The sequence below is a fragment of the Notechis scutatus genome, chromosome 9 (genome assembly GCF_049901735.1).
Source record: "Notechis scutatus isolate UNSWTSFEM ecotype Mainland chromosome 9, rNotScu1.2, whole genome shotgun sequence".
Classification (NCBI taxonomy): domain Eukaryota; kingdom Metazoa; phylum Chordata; class Lepidosauria; order Squamata; family Elapidae; genus Notechis; species Notechis scutatus.
The window spans coordinates 11462742-11488625 of record NC_142017.1 but is presented as its reverse complement, the minus strand read 5'-3'; the positions used below and the strand labels follow the sequence as shown (position 1 = coordinate 11488625).

Below are 25884 nucleotides of genomic sequence, written 5' to 3'. Positions count from 1 at the left end.
TATCACAAAAACTTGTGGATGCTCCCCTCAATCATTTCTTTAGGCCTTTTAGTCTTTCCTAAGCCCTATTTAAACTGTAAGCCAACATCAATAAGAATATTTGTAGCTCAGGTCTGAAAGGAGGGGTCCTTGGTGCTCTCTGAGCTGGGTTGTTTCCTTGCAGACATTTTGTTATCCAAACTAGGTAACATCATCAGTGCTAGTAACTGCTAGGCAAACCCCATTCCTTACAAACACCTAGGATTCCTCAAAACAAGCATCAGGTTATGATTTTCATAGCACATAGTTTGCACTAAATATCAAATTGCCACAATCATGAAAGCTATTTTGGGGGGTGAAACAGGACATTTTCCCATCCCTTTTGACTACCCTTGCTAAGACAGACTGCACTAACATTTAGCCAAATCTCTGCTTGTTCGTTCATCACTTCCAATTTGAAACAGATCCATTATAACCCGTCACAAGGCATAGAAGAGGAGAACTCTAAACCAATTACAATTAGACTAAATATTTGAGGTATTTGCAACAGATTAAAACAAGGATTTAAGGAGTGAATATAAATTCATCCTAAAAGCGCTTTCAGATGGCCATTACATTCCTTGATATTATTTGCATACATTTTATTATTTGTACTGATATTATTTGCACCGTGGAGCTATATTTGTTTAGCAGCATTATTTCCACTGTTGGTTTTTAACCCATTATCAGAGGCAAAACTATCAGCGTTAGTCTGAAAAATGACTTGTCTGCTCATTTCCTCAATAATTCTTAGCTCTTTCCAGCACACCACAACTGAGCCGTTGGCATGCTTACCTTCTAGAAGCTACTTTAAAAAAAAAACAACAGAAAAAACAAATTTAAAAAGCATGTAATTCACAATATGACAATAGGTCTGCTGTCAAAAACAGTTTTCTACATTTCTTTCTTGAAATATTATGTTTATCAAAAACTCCAAAAGTTTACAGTATTGTGATTAGCGATCACTGTCATTGAACACTTCGTGCCTACATAAATTATTACAATACATAATTTTTATTTCTCAGGAGTTCTTGGCACACCTGCAAAATTGAGGGTGCCATTTATTCTACACTGGAGGGAAAAACATTTACTGGCTTACCAGTCAATAAAAATGTGCATTCCAACCTGTCAGCCTGGGAGAGAACGAGTGAAGGAATTTTTGGACAATACAGTAGAGTTAAATCTCCTGAAAGTTAGTGTACATTTCAGGCTATTTCTTTTTAAGTACAGGAATAAGACTTAAAAGGACACAACTTAAGAAGATGAGGCAGAAAATGAGTTAAAAACTATTTCCGCATTGATAAAAACAGTGCAATTTTAAAAAAGTCACTTCATTATAGATTTGTATCTATTAACAGTTATTGATTTACACAGCTAATTCATACAGTTTGTAATGAATTCTAATACAAGTATCAATATGAAGGGACAAAGTTATTTCCCCAATCATAAGCAACGAAGAAGTTGCAATAAAGAAAACCTTGGCATTTGCAGAAGGGAAAATGCTATCAGATACAATTTCAGCTTTAACACAACTTTAACACACAGTTTCATAACACATCTTACAGCAGTGGGGATCCATGCTGAATATCAAGCAGGACGTGTTCTCTATTTAGTGCAGAGAGTCGTAGCATATTGCTCTCCTAAGGTCTAAAGTTCCTGCATTGAAGCAATCAGAGCTTAACATCTAAACTTCACATGTTTATTTAGCTATTTTTGTAAAGGTTTGGATGAGAACTTACTGTAGTGTTCCAGTTGATCTGTGGTATTCTTGCGTGGAGATTTAGGCTGAACATAAGCAATAGAACTCCAGTAACTACCAATGCGCTACAGCTGACAAATTCAAAAAAATAAAGTCCTTCACAAGGAGAACATTCCATGATGGTCTCTATGCAGATGAAGGAAATCAAAGCCAAAACCTAAGACATGAAAAACAGGAAAACAATACTGTAACGTTCTGAATATATAGTCACCAATAATACTAAAGCATTCATTGGGAAGTAGATACTTAACAATGTGCAGTACCCAATAAGATTCATGATATAAAACCAAACACGACAACTTTAAGACTTGTAGACTGCAACTCCCCACCCCATGGCTGGCTGGGGAATTCTGGGAATTGAAATCCACAAGTCTTAAAATTGCCAAATTTGGAAACCCCTGATACACAGAATTCAACACAAATTGCCCAAAAGCTAGTTTGCTTCTACAGTATACGGCAAGCCAAGACGCATTCATCTATAATTTACTGGATAAACGATTGTATGTATTGGAGATCTATTAAAGGGCACTTCTGAGGAGTTATGAATTGTTTCCAAATATAAATCAATGCAAAGAATCTGAACCAATAATTATATTAGTGAAATGTGTTTTCTTATGGGAGTTCCCATATACTTTAACGATTTATGAAATTTAAGGAGGCTGTAGACATCATAATCTCCTACTTGTAACTCTGTGTTTACCCATTGCTGCCGCTATTATTATTGTTGTTCTTATTGTTGTTATTGTTATCATAGAAAACTTATGGAGGAAGAGTTCCCTCAAGTTTGGAAGCTCTTCAGTATTCTGTTTGCTTTAAAAGTTGGATGGGACACAGAGATGGTATTTAGCCGGTTCTGACCAGTTCTGGAGAACCGGTAGCAGAAATTTTGAGGAGTTTGGAGAACCGGCAAATACCACCTCTGATTGGTCCCGCCCCATCTATGCTCTGCCTCCCATTGAGTCCCAGCTGATTGGCTGGGTCTTCTTTGGTTGCCCTGCACAGGAGAACGGAGCTGGAAAGCAGGTTACTTGGGTGGGGAGGGAATGGGGATTTTGCAGTATCCTTCCCCTGCCACTCCCATCAAGCCACACCACATCCACCAAGCCACGCCCACAGAACTGGTAGTAAAAAAATGTGAATTCCACCACTGATGAGACAGCTTTCTTTACTTGGTTGCAAAGATAAAGTATAATCTGATTTTCATACTACAAATATAATGGAAAATCATTCTAAGTCATCCCTAAACCTTTTGTAATCATGGCTCCCTTTACTATAATATTAATAAACGTACTTCCCCTTAAAATGAACACCAAAATGAACACAAATGGCAAATAAAACAATACAATGAAACTCTGAAAAGGTGGGTTTATTGTAACAGTGTAATGAATAAAGGTTCCTTCACACCTCTCCTGTATTCTGCCTGCATTTCCCCAAGAAAGGGACAAATCACAGTTTGACTCAAATCCCAGCCATGAAAAAGTTGTATATTTTTGTTTTCAAACCTCTATACGCCGTTCACTTTCATGCTGCTTTGCTGTGGGAAGCAAAACTTGGCATAAATTCACCAACTCCCAGTCAAGAACCACTGGATTTTTTCTGACTCAGATAATTTTCCAATGTAAAAATGATACAGTCATATTTTCAGGGACTTCCTAAAGGCCAGCAAAATTGATACCAATCTAACTTCTACCCAATTTTCCCCTGTTCATGCTAATTCTCAAGGCACGTATGTGTCATGCAAAGAAAGGGACTTATTTCTAAAACATCCCCAAGCATGTTGTAAATGAAACTGGTGGTACAAAATAAAACGTGGCATTGGTTTATAAATTTCCCCCAAATTGTTTTAGTTCTTCACTTTAGTTCTTTTACAACTGTGCAGGATCAAAGAACAGCAGCCAAACAGAGCTTTTCCCAAATACTTTGTCCTATTGTAAAGGACACAGATATTTTTGCTGCTGCTTTGGGATTGGCCTCGAACAGCACCAAAACAAGAAAGTAAGAAAATGAATTGTGGCCGCACCAGATCCACCTTGGCAAATCACCTTAATTAAGCATTACTGTCAAAAACTGAGAAAAATGAAGACAATGCACTGAAGTTTAAATGTAACCTCAGCAGAAGTTTGCATAGGGAAAAAGAATGCTACCATTACATTTTCCCTATTTAACTGGCTGCATTTTATTGTTTGATAAATTGGGCAATAAAATTGTTTTTTAAAAAAACCTTCCATCGTGACAGCTTTTTTTTTTTTTTTTAAGTCTTCCTGTTTATCTGAAGGGGCCCATAAAAAGACTTATTGTGTGTGGTTCAACGACATAATTACTCCTGATTGTGAAAAACCACCCAATAGTGTATTTCCTCTCCCCCACTTAAGTATATATTCAGGATCTTGGGACAAAAACTTTTAACAGGAGTTACTTTATCTTGGAATATGCTAAAGCTGATAGTACATCCTAACATAGGGATGGGGAGGGATGGAGAAAATGGTGTTTGGAATTCCCCAAACCTAGAAGATCAGATGCTGAGCTTTTCAACTGGAAGCTTGACAGTGGAGGCCCATGCACTGGAGAGCTCCAGCTGCTGCCAAAGCATACAAATGCAAGTAGATAATAGGTACCACTTCAGTGGGAAGATTTTAGTGATTAGTTTAGTTTACTTTATTGTCATTGCACCTCGTACAAGGAAATCAAACACCATCTTCAGTGCGCAAAATGACCATGAAAATAAACACAAACACACATCCTTCACCCGCCACACATTGAACCGAAAACCCCAGACACAGCACCAACACTGCACTCACTGTACAGTAGAATTCAAAAGAGCTGCTGCCCTGGGATAGAAGCTGTTTCTCAGCCTATTTGTCCTTGTTTTTATTATCCTGTACCGTCTGCATTGCAATGTCCTACCTCTCAATGAATACTTCAGCTTCAACCATAACAACACAAGAGCACACAATAGATACAAACTCAAAGTTAACCGCACCAAACTTGATTGCAGGAAATACGACTTCAGCAATAGAGTGGTCAATGTCTGGAATACTCTACCCGACTCTGTAGTTTCTTCCCCAAACCCCAAAAACTTTAACCTTAGACTGTCTACTATTGACCTCACCCCTTTCCTAAGAGGTCTGTAGGGGGCGTGCATAAGCGCACCAACGTGCCTACCGTCCCTGTCCTATTGTTTCTCTTGTTTCTCTTATGGTAATCGTTCAAAAAAAAAGGGGGGTTCCCAGGATGAGATGGATCTTTGAGAATGTTTTGAACTTTCTTAAGGCAACGGGAGCTATAAAGCTCTTCCAAAGAGGGGACAGAGCAACCAATGATCCTCTAGGCAATGACATTAACCCTCTGGAGTGCTTTCCTATCTGCCCCTGTACAATTGGCAAATCATACAGAGGTGCAGTAAGTTAAGATACTCTCTATGGTGCAGCGGTAGAAGGTCACCAGCAGTTTTTCATTCAGCTGTTGTTTTCTGAGAAGTATAATTTCTGCTGGGCCCTTCTGACCAGTGCTGCAATATGAGCACCCCAGATCAGGGCTTCTTTTATGGTAACACCCAGAAACTTAAAACTGGCCACTTGCTCCACTCGGTCTCTATTGATAAGCAAGGGCTGGATGTCTGATCTGTTCCTTCTATAGTCCACTATGAGCTCCTGGTCTTATTGGTGTTGAGGACCAAGTTATTGTCTCCACACCACGAAAGCAATAGCAGCGTTCCATATGTCTTGGTATACAGTCATGCTGGACACATGACCACAGAAATGTCTCTGGACAATGTTGGTTCCCTTGGCTAAGAAACAGAAATGAGCACTGCCCCGTAGAGTTGGATACGACTAGACATTGCAAACCATTACCTTTACCTTTTAAATATATCTTAATATCAAATCTCTGTCTTGTACTTAGGTTTAGATGTGTTATTCTGATTTAACTTGGCTAGCACAAAGTAGGCCTCAATTCCCTAACCCACCAGGTGTTTTATCTAGATCTTCTAGAACTAGAAGCTTGTTAGATAAACAAGCTTTCCCCACATTGTCTTTGGCTTAGTTGGGTAGATACTGCCGTCCCATGGACCAATAACATTCAACAGCCGACCTGTCTCCAGGGGTTAGGTATGTCAACATTCACCTGCTCATCCCACTCCATCCAGATCAGGTCAAAGAAAGGGACTGACAGCTATTTTCTCAACTACCACGATTGGCAAACAAAGCCAGGAGACTCCACCAATTGCATTCCAGAAGGCCCAATTCCGAAACTTTAAGGATATTCACCAGCCTTGTGGTGTTATGTAATGCTACCGTAGAAAACTTTACTGCCAGCTCAAGGATTGGTGGGTTTGTCTGGCTGTGCTCAGAGACATTGAAACCGGACTGGAACCCTCTAAAGTATTCTGAACTTCAATTCCCGCCAACTTTGACAGCAGTGACAAGAAATGGTGACGGTTCTATTAGAAACATCTGGAGGATGTGGTTAGGTTGTGTATTCCCAGTCCAAACACAACAAGCACCTCCTTGCAACCACTCAGAAGGGAAATGGGAAGCTCACTCGTCACAGATACACTGGTGTGCTTAATGATTATGGTGCTGGACTATGACCAAGGAGACTTATGATCAAATCCACCAACTGTCACAGAAACTCACTAGGTGCCTCGGGAGCAGGTCCAACCTACTTCACAGTGTTCTTAGGAGAATAAAAATGCAGAATAACAGGGTTGGAAGGAACAGAACAGAGTAACAGCATTGGAAGGGCCTTCTAGTGTAACCCACTAAAACTGCCAGTGTCATCTGTATTATTGCTTCTACATTAATACTTTATGAAATTTTATTATATTACATGTCTCCTTTATAGTTTTGTTAATAAGTTTATGTATTTTTCTTGTAGTGTTTTCTAAAGGCCATTAAAAAGGTTTGATTTGAGTTGATAAATCTCTAGTAAACAATAAATTTTAAGCTGTGTTTTAGCTTAATATTCAAATGGAATTGGAATAAAGAAAAAGCAAGTCTCATTTGAAAGTAACAGCTTTCATTTCAAACAGCAGTTACTTAAGATTTATTAAAGTGTCTATCTTATATTCAATTAAGCAAAATGCAAGAATTTTAGTAAAGGCATAATCAGGAGCACAGTATAACCTAAAAGGAATCCACTAGAATAAGAATGTTACCAAATCAAATAAAAATATTCACAATATCAGGAATTTCAAATTTTCAATCTGATATCTCTCTTAGATGCCATGCTTTAGAACAGTCTAGACATACTGGAAAAATAGGAATATAAAAAAATAAATCTGTTAGCCACAACACTAAGAATATAGTGTTCTTCCAACCCAAATATTGGACAGATTTCATGCTTCATTAATGTTTCATTTAAAAAGCACAGATTAAATTTAAAAAAAGTATAAACATAGGCCAGGCTAGAAATTTCATAAAATTAGAAGAGCTGTTTTCCAAAAAAAAACACCAAAATTCAACATTATCCTTGTATATTCATTAAGTATGACAGAAGTTCAAATGAAATGCATTTTATTTATTTTTATTTATTTATTTATAAAATAAAATTTATTGACCATCTTACCACAAGATAACTCTGGGCAGCTTACAATAATAAACATACATTAATTCTCACATGTGCTCTTCAATAATGTACAGTACAATAATGTATACTATTCTCTTCTGAAAAGCTATACAAGAATTAGAGACTTGGCACTCTCCTAGGTTTGAAACATCATATTTAAATAAGGAAAAGGTGTGAAAAAAATATTTATTTTACAGAATGTCTATCTACCATTACCCTATTCCCAGTAGACACGGAGGTAAACAATAGAAAAAAAGAATACAATCAAAATAAACTACAACTAAATACAATAAAATTTCTATCCAAAATCATCCTGGAATCCATCCAATTTTGTCCCAAGACTTGATGGAATAAAACCACTTGAATCTGTTTGAGAAAAGCCATGATCTTCTTATTTTTCACCCAGGTGGATCACTTATGTAAATCATGAATTGTTTTATCTATCACTGGTTTTGCCTTTAAACTCTTTTTAAAATTTTCACTGCATTTTACTAATTGATTTTTTTTAGCAAAGAATTCTGACTTTTGAGGAATACAAATTTAACTTGCTCTCCTTGTCACACTGGTGCAAAACAGTGAAATCAAAGGCAACTTTTCCCTCTGAGGTTTCTCAGCGTAATTAATTCCGCTTAGTTGTAAACATGTCCTGAGAGGATTATAGGACAATGTGTCATAATTTGAAGATTCAAGTTCTTAATTACATAGCTACCAATCTACGGAAGCATCACATCTCAAAAGTTAAAAGCAATAAATAATTACACCTTCTACCAAGCTCAGCTGTTGACTACACAGCATCAACTAAGAACAAAGTAATTAAGGGCAATTAAATAGGTTAGAAAAATGATTGTGCTGCAAGAAGACAAGAGTGACAGCAAAAGAAGAAAGAGTTATGCACTAGGCCCATTAAAAAAAAAAAAAGTTAAATATAGAACCTCAGTTGGAAATGAGAAGAAAAGAGCATTGAAACTTGCCAAATAGCATATGAAAGACTTTTTCCAGAGTTTTTAGCATGTACTTTATTTACAGAAATTTCACAGAAGAGCCAGATAACATCAGCATATTTTAGTTATCTCCTCATCTTTTATCTCTTCGTTCTTTTGTTTTCTCTTAATGGGAATAATCCATTGTTAGAAAGCCACAAAACAAAAACACAATTCTTTCAACAGATTAGTCCTCAACGTATGATCACAATGGAGACCGGAACAACAATTGCTAAACGATGCGGCCATTAAGTAAGGTACCATGTGACTGGGCCTAATTTTACAAACTTTTTTTGCCCTGATCGTTCAGAAAATTATAGGGTTTGTTAACTTAAACAGGCTTCCCCCCCTTTAACTTTGCTTTTTTGGAAGTCAGCTGTTCTGACCCAGCTCTCCAAACACTACAAACCCTCTGACGTGAACCCAAAAGATTCCTTTATTAGGAATGCCGGCAGCCCCGGTGCAAAAGTTTCTCTCACAGGTTAACAAGTCCATCCTTCTGGAAGATGAATAGTTGTCTGCCACCCGTATTCATCTCCGCCCCCTGCCTTTTATCCCCAGAGCTAGGGTGGGGCTTTGCTAGCAGTGGTGGCTCTTCCATCCCAAGGACCGGCTCATAGATTTCCACTGCTCTCCTCTCCTCTGACTTCTCTGCACCTGCAAATCAGGCACTGGACCCAGCTGTTCCTCTTCTTCTTCATCCACCACTTCCAACCTGGGGGATGTTGACTCTCACGGATGGCCCAGGCTGTGCCTCTGTGTGTGTCTCTCTCTCTCTCTGCCAGCTCCATTTCTTCTTCCCCCCTTGGAGCTCCCTAATGCTGACCCTAACTCCCATGCCTCCTGTTCCTTTGATTTGGCTTCTGGAGGGGCCGGCAGCCGACAGGCCACAACACCTGCTGGGAAGGTTGCAAATGGCGACCACTTCACCCCTGGACTATGCAACTGTTGTAAACGCAAGCCGGTTGTACCCAGATCGCAATCCTGTGACCACAGACACTGCAATGGTCCTAAGTACGAGGATCAATCGCTAAGTCGCTTTTTTTAGTGCTGTCATAACTTCCAACATTGCTGAACAAATGGTCATAAGTCAAGGACTCCCGGTGTACGCTTACAATGGATGGGGCTGAGGGAGGAGGAAGATTCATACTCATCATTCTTCTCCAAGATGTACTAAATTAAATGACGTGGGTGTGTAGGTGTTTCACACATTTAAGCTACCATCTTCTCTTTAAAAATACTAGCATTATGAATTCTTTTCTGTGTCTTCTCTCTCCCTACCTTTTCAATTTCACGATGGATGCAAGCAAATCAAGGAGAGAAGCAACGTAGAACTAAGGAGAAATTTCCTGGCAGTCCGAACAATTAATCAGCAGAACAACTTGCCTCCAGAAATTGTGGGTGCTCCAACACTGAAAGTTTGGACAAACCATTGGTCTGAAATGGGATAGGGTTAGAACAGGGTATAAGGTTAGAATAACTCTGTTATTCTGATTCGAAACTGGAAAAAAAAAACCTTCATTTGTAAAAAGTTGGACAATCTAATTGTGAAGCCGTGTTCTTCACAGAAAGAATGTGTCTTCGCAAACATACAGCAACACTGAATTTCAACGGGGAAAAAGGTGTTCAAATCAGAAGCAAATGTTTATTGAGTACACCTTTTTAATGTAATAATTTACTTTCACTGGCCCCACAAATCTTTTCAGAAGTGCCAGTGGATGAATGAGGGAAGAGACAGAAAATCAGCAGGGGATAAAAATAAAAGAACACCTTGTTATGATTCACCCACTACTGATGTGCATGTATGTAAACTTTTTTCTTTGCCATATGATGCTTCATAGGAACAAATTATGTAAGAATTTCATAAGCAATCCCCCAAAATAGAAAATAGAAAAATATGAAAAAAATGTATGCCTTCAAATACAAAGACACTATCTAATCGCTATAGGTTGATCACACCTCAGGGAAGAACACTTAAAACTTCAGATATACCTACTCTGAGAAAGGTAAAATAAATTTTAACAATGAAGTTTACAGGAGATGCAACAAAGGCCGTAAAAAAAATTGTGGAGAAAAGAATAGTAACTTTAGTTTCTATGGGCGTCTCTCTGTGGAAGATAAACTCTTAGGAACATACAAAGTGGTATAACTGTCATTCTCTTCCTGCCAAATAAATAGTTTAGGACACAGCAAAGAAATATTTACAATTCTTTTCATGACCTATGTTTATCTTGTTACTAATTCTAGCTATTTTTCTTTTCTGTAACTTTCACAACACAGCATTCTCTGCATACTGGTAATCATCAAAATGTACACTTTTTTATTATATATGAAAAATTATTTATCTCACCTCTTGGGAAGATGATCCTGTATTACAGTATAGACAATCATTTCAGGAGTTTATTATAAAATAAACAGCAATCAAACAAGTTTTTTTAAAGCAACCTTCCGCTGTCTCATCGTAATACAGGGCTCCTCCATATTATGAAGTCTGGTTAAAAACAGTTTACACCAGTACAATCCAAACACAAGAACTATTCCAAAGAAGTTCCAAAAGTGCTTTTTCAGGAGGCAACTGGACTTTCTGGTTTTTCTTTGAAGATGCTGAAGAAGCTTCTTGGGAGAAAAGCGAAATGTCTTCAAAGAAAAACCAGAAAGTCCAGTTGCCTCCTGAAAAAAGCACTTTTGGGACATCTATGACCTGGATGACTGAGAATCTCCGTAGATATTCTAAAGAAGGAATGTGTCTTTCAAACCACAAAGAATTCTAGGAGGTCAAGCTTGGTTGAATAATAATATAACCAGAGAGCGTCTAGAACCAAATTCAGTTCCCATGGATAATAAATAACTAAATTCTAAGCATTTTAGGTATGTTGAAAATTGAAATCAACACCCTTCCTAGTTCAGTGACAAACAGGCAGCCATAGCAACTTTTTAAACACCAGTGTGATTCTTTTTTTAAACCCCATCAATCAACTTATATCCTGACCAACTGTTGAATTGAACTAAAAAAGCAAATGAGAAACAAAGGTGACTATCTTACATTACTATACAAATACAACACTGAATACAACATGAACAACACTGTGTAAACAGAACATATGCAAAGATGGGTGGAGTTGGCCATAAAGGCAAAACTGTCTATTACAATGAAACGTAGCATAGATATTCTTCCATTTCTTGCCTCAGTTATTCAATGGCTTCAACTAATACTTCTACAACCCCTTAAAGAATTTCAGGTATCCGTGCTATGCTAATCCACCTTTTCATATTTTTTTAATTTACAAAATGTATACCGACTAGCTCAACCCATGAAGGCAGCTTATTCTCAAAGGTCAAACAATCCAAACAGGAAAGCCAAAATATATTAAATGTAACAATACTGAAAAATATGTAACTATGAGCAATCATTAAACATATGTAACAAATATATATTTCAAAAGGCTGTAGTACACAAGAAAGAGAGGGGAGGGAAGTGAAAGGGAAGGGAAGCCCAAAGTCACCCAACTGGCTTACCCACAAAGTCTCCTGATTTTTTGTAGCCTTATTGGTATACATGTTGTCTATTCCTGAAGGCTTTAAGTAGCCAACAGTCCAAAACATCATAGAATAAAAGAAACATTCTCAAAAATAAAACCAACTTTAAATTAAACAGAATAATCAGCAATATCAAAACCTGCTAAAAAGAAAACAGACAAAATCTGTTTGTTTTAGGAGCTTGATCAGACATTTAAATCTGTATGAAGTCTCTCTGAGGACCCTCCAGCTAAATCTGCAACTGCCCCTATTTCAAAACGCTTCTGCATAACCAGGGGTGGGATTCAAATTTCTTAACCAGTTCTGTGGGTGTGGCCTAATTTGTGGGTGTGTCTTGGTGGTCATGTGACTGGGTGGGCATGGCTTGCTGACTGGGCATGGCTTGGTGGTGATGTAACTAGCTGGGCATGGCTTGTATGTAAATATTATAAATATTTATGTAAATATTGATTTTTTTTAATGAAAAAAATAGCAACTTTTACCCAAAAGCAGGCAAAGCAGGCAGGCAGATTGAATTGCTCACAGAATCACTTAGAGATCTATCTATCTGCAATCGGCTATCTGAATCTGTCACATAAAATTTGCTTGCAAGCAAACTCACAAAATTAATTCACAACACACCATGTATGTAAATATTGAATTTTTTTATAAAAAAAGAGCAACTTTTACCCCAAAGCAGGCAAAGCAGGCAGGAGATTGAGTTGCTCACAGAATCACAGATTAACTTAGAGATCTATCTATCTGCAATCAGCTACCTGAGTCTGCACTGAAAAGCTTCAGTCCTAAGGAAGGTTCGGCTCTGCTTTTAGATTAGCTAGAAAGCAAGAAATCCAAGGATTTCCTGCTTTCTAGCTAATCTAAATCTCCTGGCAAAGCAGAACAGCTGATGGGCGGGGGGGAAAAAAGGAAAAATAGCAACTTACCAAACCAGGCAAGTTGGATGGCTCGCATGCCAGGTAAGGAGTGAGTGGGTAGGGAGGGGCAGGGCCAGCCAGTGGAGTTATTTGCCGGTTCTCCAAACTGGGGACAATCGTGTGTGCAGCGTTTGCAAGAAATCATCAGCTGACAGCCAGCCTGAACAGCTGACAAGCGCTGCGCTTGGATGCGCAGCGTTTGAAAAACATCTTGTTTCCTGCTTTTTCAACCTCAGCTGTGCCGTGCAAAGCAGCTAAGGAGAGAAAAGCAAAGAATAAAGGGCAGCCTAGAGTTCGGGCAGGCGGATGGGCCAAATACCGAATCAGTTCGGTGTCAGCTACTCTTGCAGCTACAGGTTCTATAGAACGAAGCCAAGCCGGTAGCATCCCACCCCTGTTCATAACCCTTAGATTTCTGCAAATATCTGGGAAGGAAAATAGTTTTACATAGTTTTAAAGCACTGTATGTGACAATTACTGTTCTAAAAATGTGGTTCCTGCCCTAACAGTTTTCTAAAATGTGTGAAGTAGAGTGGTCTTAAAATTTCCAATACAATCTTCTAGACACAGTAAATGTGCCCAGAGGAACTCTTACAATCAGATGGGATGTAAAAGCATTAGAACACACTGTTGTGCATAGTTGTCTAATTTCTAAGAATGGGAGTCGGCTACTTTGGGCTCTCCAAATATTTTGGATTACAATTTCCATAATCTTATAAGGGCTGGAGTTGAAAACATCTGGTGGACACAAGTTCCCCTTCTTCCAAACTAGATAAGTACCAGTTATGAGGAAACCATGCAGAAGCAACATATTATAAGAACACAATTCCTACAGAGGAAACATCCAGCTGTTCTTGTTAACTCTTTCACTTATTCTAATACTAAATCAATCATATTAGAAATTGCAGACAGTACAGGGATGCCATTAAAAAGAGGCAGAGAGAGGTTATACTCATTAAGAGAATACACTTCTTGTCTATTTCTTCAACAGAGGCTTCAATAAAGGATTTTCTGAATGCAGTAGATAAGAAACTTGGACTCCCAACAGTCAGCAGTACAGTATGTGCCATTCCATAGTTCTCATTAAAAAGAATTAGCACTTTTTAAGTTTATAGAATGCATTCTTCAAAATCAAACCAAGGAAGATGATTCTACCTATTTGTGCTAAAAAGACTGAAAAATTATAATGGCAAAAAGAATACCTCGACAACAAAGGCAGTAATGACCTTGTCTGTCTGTCTGCTGCCTGCCTGCCTGCCTGTCTCTCTCTCTCTCTCTCTCTCACACACACAAACACACACACACACACTAAGCAAAGAAAGAAAAATTATCTGGCAAATCACTTCAGCATGTTCAATACTAACAATACAGGTAAGTCTTTGATTTTTTAACCATTCAGTTAGTTATTTGAAGTTACAACAGCACTGAAAAAAGTGATTTATGACACTTTTTCACACTTAACAACTGTTGCGACATCCTCATGGTCACATGATCAAAATTTAGATGCTTGGCAACTGGCATGTATTTATGACAGTTGCAGTGTCCTGGGGTCATGTGACCACCTTTAGTGACTTTCTGACAAGCAAAGGAGGAATCCAGATTCACTTAACAACTGTATTAGAAACTTAACTTGAACTCATGGCAAGAAAGGTTGTAAAATGGGGCCAAACTCATTTAACAACCATCTTGTTTAGTAATGGAAATTTTGGGCTCAATTGGGCAATACATCCAGGACTACCTTGTATTTTTCTATCAAATAATCTGTTCAAAATCAGCTTCTACCGCCATCATCCATTAGAATACAACTTGCTTTAAGGAACTTACAGTAAGAGAATGATACCAAGGGCCTAAAATTCCTGAACTACTCTGGCTGTAATTCCGACAGAACCAGGATACTTCAAGGTTTTTTTTTAATAGAGCAATTCAAAAAAAAAAATTACCTTCTACCCTTCGTTGAAACAAAGCCACATAAATGTGTTTCAAATTATGCCCCAAAAGAACAAATTTTCCACTGTCTGAATTTTTAAAAAACATTTCACATTCCCTAAAGCGCCAAAGCTTCCCACACTGTGTTTAAATCGCCTGCCAATAATGTGTCACCGAGCACCCTGAAGTGCAATACCACCATCTATATATTGTACCACCATACAGTCACGGAGGGGTGGGGGCCTCAAGTAAATATTTTCCAAAAGAGCCCAAGTTACACCAGATTGAACAAATGGGAGATAAAATTGCTATTTGCAATTATGCAGAAAACTACAAATGAATCTGGAGAACAGAAAGTTATGTAGAAAACATGCTTTCTCCAAACTCTGCAGTGATCATCTATAACTAGAATATCTATGTATATTTCTAATATCTTACTGTGTCTTATTGTAAGTAACAAGCTTTTTTTGTCCCTGAAAAAATTCAATACCAAGCTTACTATACAGAATTTGAAGTCCTATAACTCAGGGTTTCCCAGCCACCGGGCCCCGGACCGGTACCGGTCTGTGGATCATTTTGTACCGGGCCGCAAAGAATGAATAATCATGATTAAAATATATATAAAAATATGTTTTTGCTTCCGGGTGTCTTATTTTGAAAGACAACCACTTCCGCCCTCGCCTAACTTCCGCGCTTGACTCTTTGGCGCGTATTTATCCTGCATCAGCAATGCAAGCTAGCCCTCGCAAAATGAGCCAGAAACAGAGTTCACTGGAGAGTTTTTTTGGAAAGGGTAAATGAGACAACAATGAAGCCATGAAACCATCAAAACTGTGCCGCCCAGCATTGATTAAGGTTTTTGTTATTAGAACCTTCACGCCCCTACCCAGTCCTTGAAAAAGTGTTTCTGGGTGAAACTGGTCCCTGGTACAAAAAAGGTTGGGGACCACTGCTATAACCAATTCAGTCAAAAAGTGCAGTTTAGCTTAGATAAGCTAACTTTAGCATCAAGACAATAAATATATTTGTTGTACTGTATTTAATTGCAAAACATTAGGAGCTCCAAAATGTTATTTTAAAAAAAGCAGCCACAGAGCCTGCATTTTATAGTTTCCAAACTCTTTATCCTAATGACATAAAAGACAATTAGTACAGCAATTGCTCATGTATTATTTGCTCGTGAAATCTAATTACTGAAAATAATTGTGCTTCCCTTTTGATCTTATAATAACATCCCAATAAATGTGACTTTAAAGTACAGTAATACATAAACACTAATTTTGGATTATATTCATCTTGCATTTTGCTTGATTTTTTTTTTATAGTGGATTTGAGTTTGGACAAACCACAGAGAAAAACCTTTAAAAACTCAAAGGACAGTCCAGGACCAGACCAATTTTAAATGTCAGAGTATAGTTGTACATGACAGCACTTCCAATCAGATAATAAACCTCAAATTGTTTTGAAATGACTGCAAAGTTAGCATTTTTTAAAATATTCAAACCAATAAATCAGGGGCCCAACAAACACCGAAATGTGGATTTTTATCATCTTGTGATCAGTGAATTCAAATAAAAACAGAACTACATGTATCAGGCTGACATATTTACTTGAAAGCCACGCAACACACATTAATTAACGAATGCTTTCTTCTTAAAACCCAACAAAAATCTAGTTCCAGTAGCCGGTGTGGTATGAGCTATTTTCCACTGACAAGATTTTGTTGCATTCTTAGAACAGAAATAGAAAGAAATAATTACATAAACTTACTTACTTCCCGTGTATAATCATACTAGGTGCCTTTCTCAGGCTGGACAAGTTCCATTGATCACCCAGAATTTTTTTCCAAGTTCATAAAGCTGCCCATGGGAAATGCATCCTTAAAAGTCCTCTAGTTAGATGCATAAAATATGCATACTATACATTTAGGTCATCCCGACACGAGCAAATGGGGACATCAAGTTTGCAGTCTTGTTAATTAAAAAATGCTGCCGGAAGCATCTAATTCAGATTAACGGTAAAAAGTTTGTCTTAAGGCAGCAAACTCTCATTCGAGCCGAAGCCCAAACAATGATTGACTGCTGCCAGTTCAAAAGAAGGCAGGAACATGTAAGTCCTGTGTATGCACACAATGCTAAATAATGGGTCAATTATAGTAAAGCAAAATTTTGTGTCCCTGAGATGTGTATTTCTGTTCTTGAAATGCCATTAAAAACACTTAGGACATCAGTACTGCAGTGTTCAAACACAGAGGTAAGAACAGGGCACCTAAGCCACAAACACAACCCAAACTAAAGTCAGACCAAGGTCAGTAAACCACACCTGTTTTCCTTTCCCAATTTGGCCATGCAAAATAGATGTATGATGGGGGTGTATGTCAACGCTATTAAGATACAAACGAAAAAGTAAAGCTATTAAGATATGAACAAACTAGCAGGCAAGGTAGGGAAAAAAAGTCAACATTACAATACATTCAACATGCAGTATCACATTAAACTTTTCATGTTTAATAGTCTATGATGGTAGCTATTTCTGTGGCCACACCTTAAAGCTATCAAAACTGATCTATAATAAATCACTTTGCTGTTGCTGTTCTCATGTAGTCCTTGAGTTATAGCTACAACTGAGCCCAAAATTTCTGTTGCCAAGCAAGACAAAAAATTTCCCCATTTTACCTTTCTTGCCACAGTTGTTAAGTAAATCACGATGGTTATTAAGTTAGTAACATGGTTGTTAAGTGAAATCTGGCTTCCCCATTGACTTTGCTTGTCAGAAGATCACAAAAAGTTATCATGATTCCGGGACCCTGCAACGATCATAAATATATGCCTGTTGCCAAGCATTTGAATTTTGAATTTGATCATGGAGATGTTCCAATGGTCAAAAATGTGAAAAACAGTCATAAGTCACTTTTTTCAGTGCCTTAACAGTCACTAAACAAACTGTTGTAAGTCAAGGGCTACCTTTATATATTATTTGCAAGATAACCAGGTTCAACACCTCCCCCTCTCCACCATTTAAACTGCCAGCTTATTTTGCATTCTGCTTTCACAAATGTTTGTGGGAAGAGAAACTGAAAGTGAATTAACTAAATGTCCAGTATAAAATCGCTGGAAGCCACTGTTCCTTAAATTTCAAGGCCAGATGTGTTGGGCTACAGAACAAGGATTTTTCAATACACAAATGATATTCCCTCCAAAAGCTCAATTGCCTTTCTCTTTAAGCCTTTAGGCTAGTGTTTCTCATGGCTGACTGGGGAATTCTGGGAGTTGAAGTCTACGGGCCTTAAAATGGCCAAGATTGAGAAACACTGCTTTAGGCAAATAGTCAACAGTTTTGGAACTATTTTTAATTTTAGACTTGCTTTCATTGCTTTTGCATTTTGCTGTGATACAACAGCAACTTTAGTGTAAGTTTTTCATCAAGTGTCTAAAACTGTTTTCAGGAATTTTGTAGACCAAATGGGATACAAAACTTCGAAACGCAATAAGTTTTATATCCTATTTGGAGCCACTTGAGCAATGAGACAGACAAAAACAAATGATAACAAATTGTTCCTATTTCATTAATACAGTAGAAACCACATCTTCTATGTATTTCCAAGTTCACATATTTTCATTCCAAATGAGGCATTCACCGAGACCAAAAGTCCCACATATTTCAGTATTGCAATGCTACAGAAACAAAAGCATTAATAGACCTATCAGCTAAATCGAGTGAAAGACATCGCAAACACACTTTCTAGAACACACTTTGAGGGAAGAGATAAGAGAACAAAAGAGGACGCCTTATCTCCCATTTTTCCCTCTAGTTATAAAGAATGACTTTGCAAAACTGGTTAAGTATAAATAACCTTATAGAATGTCACCCGGTTGCCAAATTGCTCCTTAATCAAGCAGAACCAAAACTGAAAATAAATACTGGTGAAATTACAGGAATGAGGAACAACTAAAGGAAAATGGATTAAAGGAAAAGTTTTATTTTTCCTGGAGGGGAAAAAAAATCAGAAGACACCAAGAAGACAAATAAAAGGAATGCCAGTATCCTCACAAATTTTGCAGAGATTCCCTTCCCATAGCCTTAAAGGAGTTGCTCATAAAAAGGAGGGCAGGGAATAAGCAGAAAAAGAAAAGTAATACGTTATATAGTACATAATCCTTTTCATCCCATTCCAAAGATCTCCAAATGGAATATGAATTTCCCCAAATCCCAATTCCACAGGCTTTGGACACAACCAACAAAAGAACCCTTGTAATTCTACAGATTTGCGACAGAGGTTTTTATAGATTATCATACTTTATCCTCAGCAGACTGATACACTCCCCCAAAGACAAATAAAACATAAATAGTACACAAATACACCAAAAAAAAAAAAACCTGTTAGGTGAAAATACACAAGATTATATTTTCTACCCGTGTTGATTTTTGGAGTATTTAGAAGAGCCTTATCCAACGAGATACCTCCCCATAGCACTGGGCAACAATCCCCATCAGGCACAATTCAGAAATACACCAGGGACTAACAAGTAGAAGGAGTATAAACACAGGGGAAGGACAATCTCCATAATTTCTTCCCCCTTTGGAGAGAAACCATAGTTAGATCATATATCTCTGCCAAACAATGAAAGGTAACACCCATGCCACCAAAACTGAAAGTGCCCAGCCACCCCACCCTTTGGTCATCAGGAAGGGGCTTAACTCTTTAGGATGATGTCCTGAGATGTCCCGACACCTTTCCATCTGTTGCAAAATCAAACATCTGGAACCTTCAAAGCCATTTCACAACCTTGGGAGAAGGAGGGGGGGCACCCAAAGGCTCGGAAAGGAGACCAGGGGTCCTTCCTCAAGCAGATCCTTTGAACCCCAGTACCCATCCTCCCCATCCTCCATACACACAAACATACAGGCACATACACACCATAAGCTTCCCTCCCTTTCCCTTCCCCCCCCCCCAGGGGCTGGTAGGCTCCAGATGTTCCCTAGGAAATAAGGTAAACAGAGCAAGGAGCACACACACAAAAAAGGTTGATGCAACATCTGGAAGTCGCCATTCAGGGGTTCTTGGGGAGGGAGGGGGGAGAAGAGTGGGGAGACCACCAAAGAGGGGAGACGACCCCTCCTCCTCCTCCCCCCCAAAAAAAGCGTCTGGGACCCCCGGAGGCGGATCTCTCTTGCAGGGCAGGGGGTCGGGGAGGGAAGGGGGCATCTATACCCACCACCTGAGCGACCTTCAGGAGGCCGACGGGGCCGCGCAGATAGTCGCGGTCGCAGCGGAGGCCGCGCAGCCCCTGGCGCTGGCTGACGGGCTCGGTGGTGGGCTGGTAGGGGCTGCCGGCGCCGGAGATCATGGAGGTGCTGGACGCCTCGCCGTCGAAGCCCTCCAGGTCCTCGGGGCTCCTCATGGCGGCCCGGGAGGCTCACTTCACGCCGAGGAGGAGGAGGAAGAAGGAAAAGAAGAGAAGGGCGGCGGGGAAGGCGCAGCAAGCGGCGGCGGCGGCGGCAGCAGCAGCAGCAGCAGCGGCGGCGGCATGTCGGTCCGCGAAGTGCAGCGGACCGCCCCGGCCTCAGCTCCGGCCCCGTCCTGGTCCCGCCCCCCCCGTCGTCGGCCTGCCCAGCGGCCGCGTCCCCGCCTCGGCGGCCTCGCGCGCGCGCCCCCCCGGCGCCGCCTCGGCCTCGCCCGCTGCTCCTCCCGCTCGGCGGCGGCGGCGGCGGCGAGGGCGGGAGGGAAAGTGATAGGCCGGGAGGGAAAAAGGAGGGCAGGAACGAGGCGGGCCCTGCACCGCCGAGGGGGCTTCCCCACCATGGCCGGACTCTCCCGGCCGGCTGGCGGGCTCTGCCGGAGCGGGGGAGCGCCGCCGTTCAGCAGGTAGAGCGGTGGTGGTGAGGGTGGGTGGGTGGGTCCGGAGGGGAAGGGGCGCGCGACCCGGTTATACAGATACAGGTTAACGGGAGTTGGAAGGGACCTTGTAGGTCATCTAGTCCAAGGGTCTTCAAACTTGGCAAGTTGATGACTTGTGGACTTCAACTCCCAGAATTCCTGAGCTAACATGACTGGGAGGAGGAATTCTGGGAGTTGAAGTCCACAAGTCTTAAAGCTGTCAAGTTTGAAGACCCCCTGCTACACCATTTCTGACAGGTGGCAGTCCAGTCTCTTCTTGAAAACCTGCTTAGGAGTCCATTAATGTTTAGATTTATTTTAAGATCCTTCTTAGCATCTTAACAGCAGATGTGAGATAGATTACAGGTTAACCGGAGTTGGAAGGGACCTTGTAGAGGTCATCTAGTCCAACCTCCCCACAAAGCAGGAGGCCCTACTACTACACCATTTCTGACAAATGGCAGTCCAGTCTCTTCTTGAAAACCTGCTTAGGAGTCCATTATGTTTAGATTTATTTTAAGATCCTTCTTAGCATCTTAACAGCAGATGTGAGATAGATTACAGGTTAACCGGAGTTGGAAGGGACCTTGTAGGTCATCTAGTCCAACCTCCCCACAAAGCAGGAGGCCCTACTACACCATTTTTGACTGACAAATGGCAGTCCAGTCTCTTCTTAAAAGCCTCCAGTGATGGACCTTTCCACAGCTTCCGAAGGCAAAAGCTGTTCCATGGGCCGATTGTTCTCCTTTGTCAGAAAGTTTCTCCTTATTTCCAGCTTCAATTTCTCCTTGATCAGTTTCCATCTATTATTCCTTGTCTGGTCTTCGGGAAGAAAAAGAGGCTTTTCAAACACTGTGCGCATGCACACAGCGCTTTTTAGCTGTCCAGGTGGCAAAGCTGATTTTTTTTTTTTACACATGCACACAGCAAAATGTAATCACCAAACCGGTAGTAACACCGGTTGAATCCCACCCCTGTGTAAATCGCGTGACTATGGGGATGCTGGAAAGGTTGTAACTATGAAAAACTAACTTAAGTCCCATTTTTCAGTGTCTTTGTAACTTTGAATGGTCACTAAACAACTGTTGTAAGTCAAAGACTGCCTATATTTTCCCAGAAGGATCACCCATGCCAGACAGATCTTAGTGGAAGAGCCTGACTAAGATAGTCCTCTTCTTACGACTGCAGCTGAGAGCACAAATTCCACTGTTGAGCAAGGCAGTTAAATGAGTCGTGCCCAATTTGTGGCTACCCTTTTTGCCACGATTAAGTAAATCACTGAAGTGAAATGAATAATTTGGTTAAGTGAATCCACCTTCTCCCATTGACTTGGCAGAGGAGGTTGCAAATGGCAACCAGCTTGCAACTCTCATAAATACATGCTGTTTGACATTTTGATCATGTGATGATGAGGCTGCTGTAACTTAGTGTTTTTGTAACTTTGAATGTTCACTAAATAAATAATTGTAAGTTGAGAACTTCTTGTATCTATCAGCCACTTTAATAGGGAAAGAAAATGGAAAAACCCTAACCCTGTAGGGTTACTGGAAGAACAACCACAGACAAAAAGTACACTGTGTTTCAAAATTATGCCATTATGGCCTAATATGAACAAGTTAAAATATTGTGGGATTTCCAAATGCAAACTAAAAAAGGCTTGGCTCATAACAATCCCAGATACAATTGTGGTTGAAAAGAAGGAAGTATGATTAATTGGTGTAGCAATGTCAGGGGATAGTAGAGCACAAGACAAAGAACTAGAGGAGATTAAAAAAAATCAAGATCTGGGTATAGAAGTTGAAATATTATGGCATAAATTGTGCCAGCGATTATGGGCACACTGGGAGGAATACATTTTGGGTGGCACTTAGAAAAACAGGGAATTGACATCGTTTCCATCTGTCAATTGTAAAAGGCCATATTGCTTGGATTTGCATATATATGTATGTATATGTGTGTGTGTGTGTATACACACACACACACACACACTACTCCAATACGATATCCTAGGTTTTTGAGAAGAACTTGATGCCTTTGATGGCCTACACCAGCTTAAAAAAAACTGGCAACTAAGACTTCAAATTGTTGCAAACTAGTAGTAATAATAAATTGTGTCTCAAGGCCCTGCCTCTCAGCAACCTATTAGAGGGGTCTTGTGGACTTTAACTCCCAGTATTCCTCAGCCAGTCATGCTGGGAAATTCTGGGAATTGAAGTCCACAACTCTTAAAGTTGCCAAGGTTGGAACTCCCCCCCACTTATTCTTCTTGTCAATCATTATGATCAATGTCACATTCACTGTTCTGGTCTTGGATATATTTCCCTTTTTTTTTTCTTCCCGCAAAAGTTTAGACAAGAATATAAGAGCTATGGGCAGCTAGTAAAATAACTTTGTTTTTCCTTTAAAGCAAGATATTTTTGGCAAGCCAAACTTTCCAATTCCCTCAGTTCAAATCAAGAGCCTATTTACATCTTTGCAATTTCGAGGGAGGGAAGCAATATCGACTTTGAAAACAAAAGGAATAAATTAAATTTATTAGAGCAGAGTATTAAGTCAAGGTACTTTGAAACATGGGTTTCAAAATCCATTCATAATAATGTTGCCACAATCTACAAAAATACTCTTGCAGCTGGATGTTGAAATGAGATGAAAGCAAGCAAGTGATGGGAGGCTGAGGTAAAAGCAATCACTTCACAGGGATTGTAAAAAAAGGCACAATTTAAAGAACTTCCTTTGCTCTGGGTCTGCACTGGGTCCTTCAACGTTCATTAAGGCCATTTGTATTAAATTGCAGAAGAAATTTCACTACTCACTTTTAATGGCCATAATTCTGCTTTTAATTATGTTAACCACTTAAAGTGCTTTCAAAGAAAAAAAAAGGACAAAGCATCTGAAATAATATTGAAAAAGGCCTCAACCCTTACATTGGTTAATTAAAAAGATGTATAATTTTTATTTGGGGGGTGTCTGCAGTTCTATTTTTTTATATACATACATACATAGCCATATTCCTTGATGTAGTTATTCTATTTTTAATAATATTTACTTGTTTAATATAATCCTTAATAAAATTATTGCAAAAAAGGGTTCCTATATTTTTATATTAGATTTCATTGTCAAAGATTAAAATGCAAACTGCCATAAAAGGGAAAAGAGGGTAACAAAATAAGTTAAAAATGAGCCTCCCAAAAAATTCAAACTAAGTTCTTGCATTTCTGAAACTAGATTACAAGCCAAGACTTTTTTGGGGGAGGGGTGTTTTGTTTTGCATTAATGAAAATGAATGGACCTACTCATTCTGCATGCTGGGGCCAAAATTTATGAGAAATAGGATTGTATTCACAAGATGGGAGGGATCGTATAAAGATCTTTCTGAGCATTCCTGTCTTCCTGGTAAATTCACCACAAAGAGAAACTACAAATGACTTTTAGAAGCTAAAAGAAAGATAAAGCTAGAACACAATCAGTTCACTCAGCCTAGTGTGATCAGTTCTGAATACAGTAAACATACACAGAAAGTCAAGGTGAAACTGGTTATTTGAGGTTGTTTTCACCTCTTATCTTGGTGTGTTTTGAAAGCCAACTGGTTGGGCCCTTTCCAGGAAGCAGCTCACGTGAGACTTTTTTCCCTGAGAAACTAGATTCGTTTCTTTTTCCGGGGTAATGGTTATTTTTAAAAAGAAAAAAAGTCCTTTGATTCAATTTGCAATTGAACTCCTCTTACTGAGAGTGCATTTTAGCAGACGAAACATTCAGTATCAATTTCCGAGTTAGATTTTGTATCTTCTGTCTTAGAAACTAGATGCCTGAGGGTTTTGTTACCTTTTGCTTTCGTATTAAATAACAGCCACCTTAATAAGTGGTGCCCCAAAGTAGCATAAAGCAGTTCTGCCAATAACAGTCTTACAAGATGAGGATGAGGGAGGATATGTATTCATAACTATGTTTTTACTTGTACCTATTATCTTGTAAGCAATTGACAAACCAAATAAATAAATAAAATAAATATGGTAGCACAATCTTAATGTGACAGCATTTCTCAAACTCGGCAACTTTTAAGATGCGTGGACTTCAACCAATTGAACATGTAGAGCTATTCCAAATATTGCTCAGTGGCCTGAAAATATTGGTCCACTATTGTATCAAACTTCTCCAAATACACAGAACAAGCTACAGTAGAGAGAGACATACTCAATTCAACAAATAAAGGTCAGATTTGTTGTGGTTTTATTAATTTATACAGCCACCCAAACCCACGTGACTGGCAGCTCAATGAAATAACAAAAAAAAAAAATAGTTCCTAATAAACCTAAACATTAAAAAGCATTAAAAAGCCAATTTAAAGTGTTTTAAAACCATTTTACCTTTCTTTGTTTGGGCTTGGACTTTCTATTCTAGGGAGCTGTATGTTTTATCAATGTATGTTCAATTTTATTCTTGAAAAACAATTCATAACACTGCAGTGCAATGACGTTTGAAATGCTGCTCCGTAAAACAGATGGTTTATGCTGCTAACGAACATGATGGCTTCTCTTTACCGCATCTTGATTAGAATAAATCTTCTTCTCTTTAAATGCACAGCCTCTTTAAACAGATTATCTCCCCCACAGCTTGCTTTAAAATACACTGCAGAGAACATGAGGAACTACTTGCAACTGTTAAGTGTACCTGGAATATTGATTGTATTGTATGAATGGCCCCTCAAACAGGAAGAAAATATGACTACTTAGAATGGCTCCCTTGGTGAGTGACAGCTAGTGACAAAACAGGAATTATTTAGATGATGATCTGTCAAAAAAGGACCAGGGTTACAGATATTTACTATTCTTATTTTCTAAGAAGGGTTAAAGACTTCAGAGCTATTCTAGGGAGCATGGTGATAGAACTTTAGCTAATTTTATACGCTGCCTAGTCTTCAAATTCTGGCAGCTTGCAGCATTTGACTAAAACATTAATCGAACCATAATAAAATACATCCATTACATCAACAAATAATAAAGTTACAAACTCATAAATCTGTAAGTTAAATCCAAATGCTCTCTTAGGGCTATTTTTGACATCTAAAAAAAAAAAAAATTAAGACCTGGCACACCTAAATGCGGAGGTAGAGGGCTACTACTGAGAAAGTTAATCCAGTATCCAGATCTGAGGCTACAGCGTCTTTCAGAAAGGGCATCTGAAATATCCTATTAGAACCACTCTGTTGGGATGGATCTTGAAGATAACACTTAAGATCCATGCAATATAGCAATATGTTGCATTCATTTTACTTAGAAAAATATCCCAAAATAGTCATTGAGGCCCTTC

The 25884-nt window shown here is 39.1% G+C and overlaps 1 protein-coding gene and 1 long non-coding RNA gene across 2 annotated transcripts in view; one reads left to right on the top strand and one right to left on the bottom strand.

The window, feature by feature from the left end:
• The window catches only part of CMTM4 (CKLF like MARVEL transmembrane domain containing 4), a 30016-nt gene extending 9704 nt beyond the window's left edge, over positions 1-20312 (bottom strand). Inside the window, exons 1-2 of the mRNA XM_026672038.2 lie at positions 19916-20312; positions 1758-1934 (exon numbers count right to left, since the gene is read on the bottom strand). Coding sequence (XP_026527823.1) covers positions 1758-1934; positions 19916-20101 — 363 coding nt within the window. The 5' untranslated portion in view covers positions 20102-20312. The remainder of the gene's footprint in view (positions 1-1757; positions 1935-19915) is intronic.
• The window catches only part of LOC148129833 (uncharacterized), a 304663-nt gene that overhangs the window by 45518 nt on the left and 233261 nt on the right, over positions 1-25884 (top strand). The gene's annotated exons all lie outside the window — the stretch shown is intronic.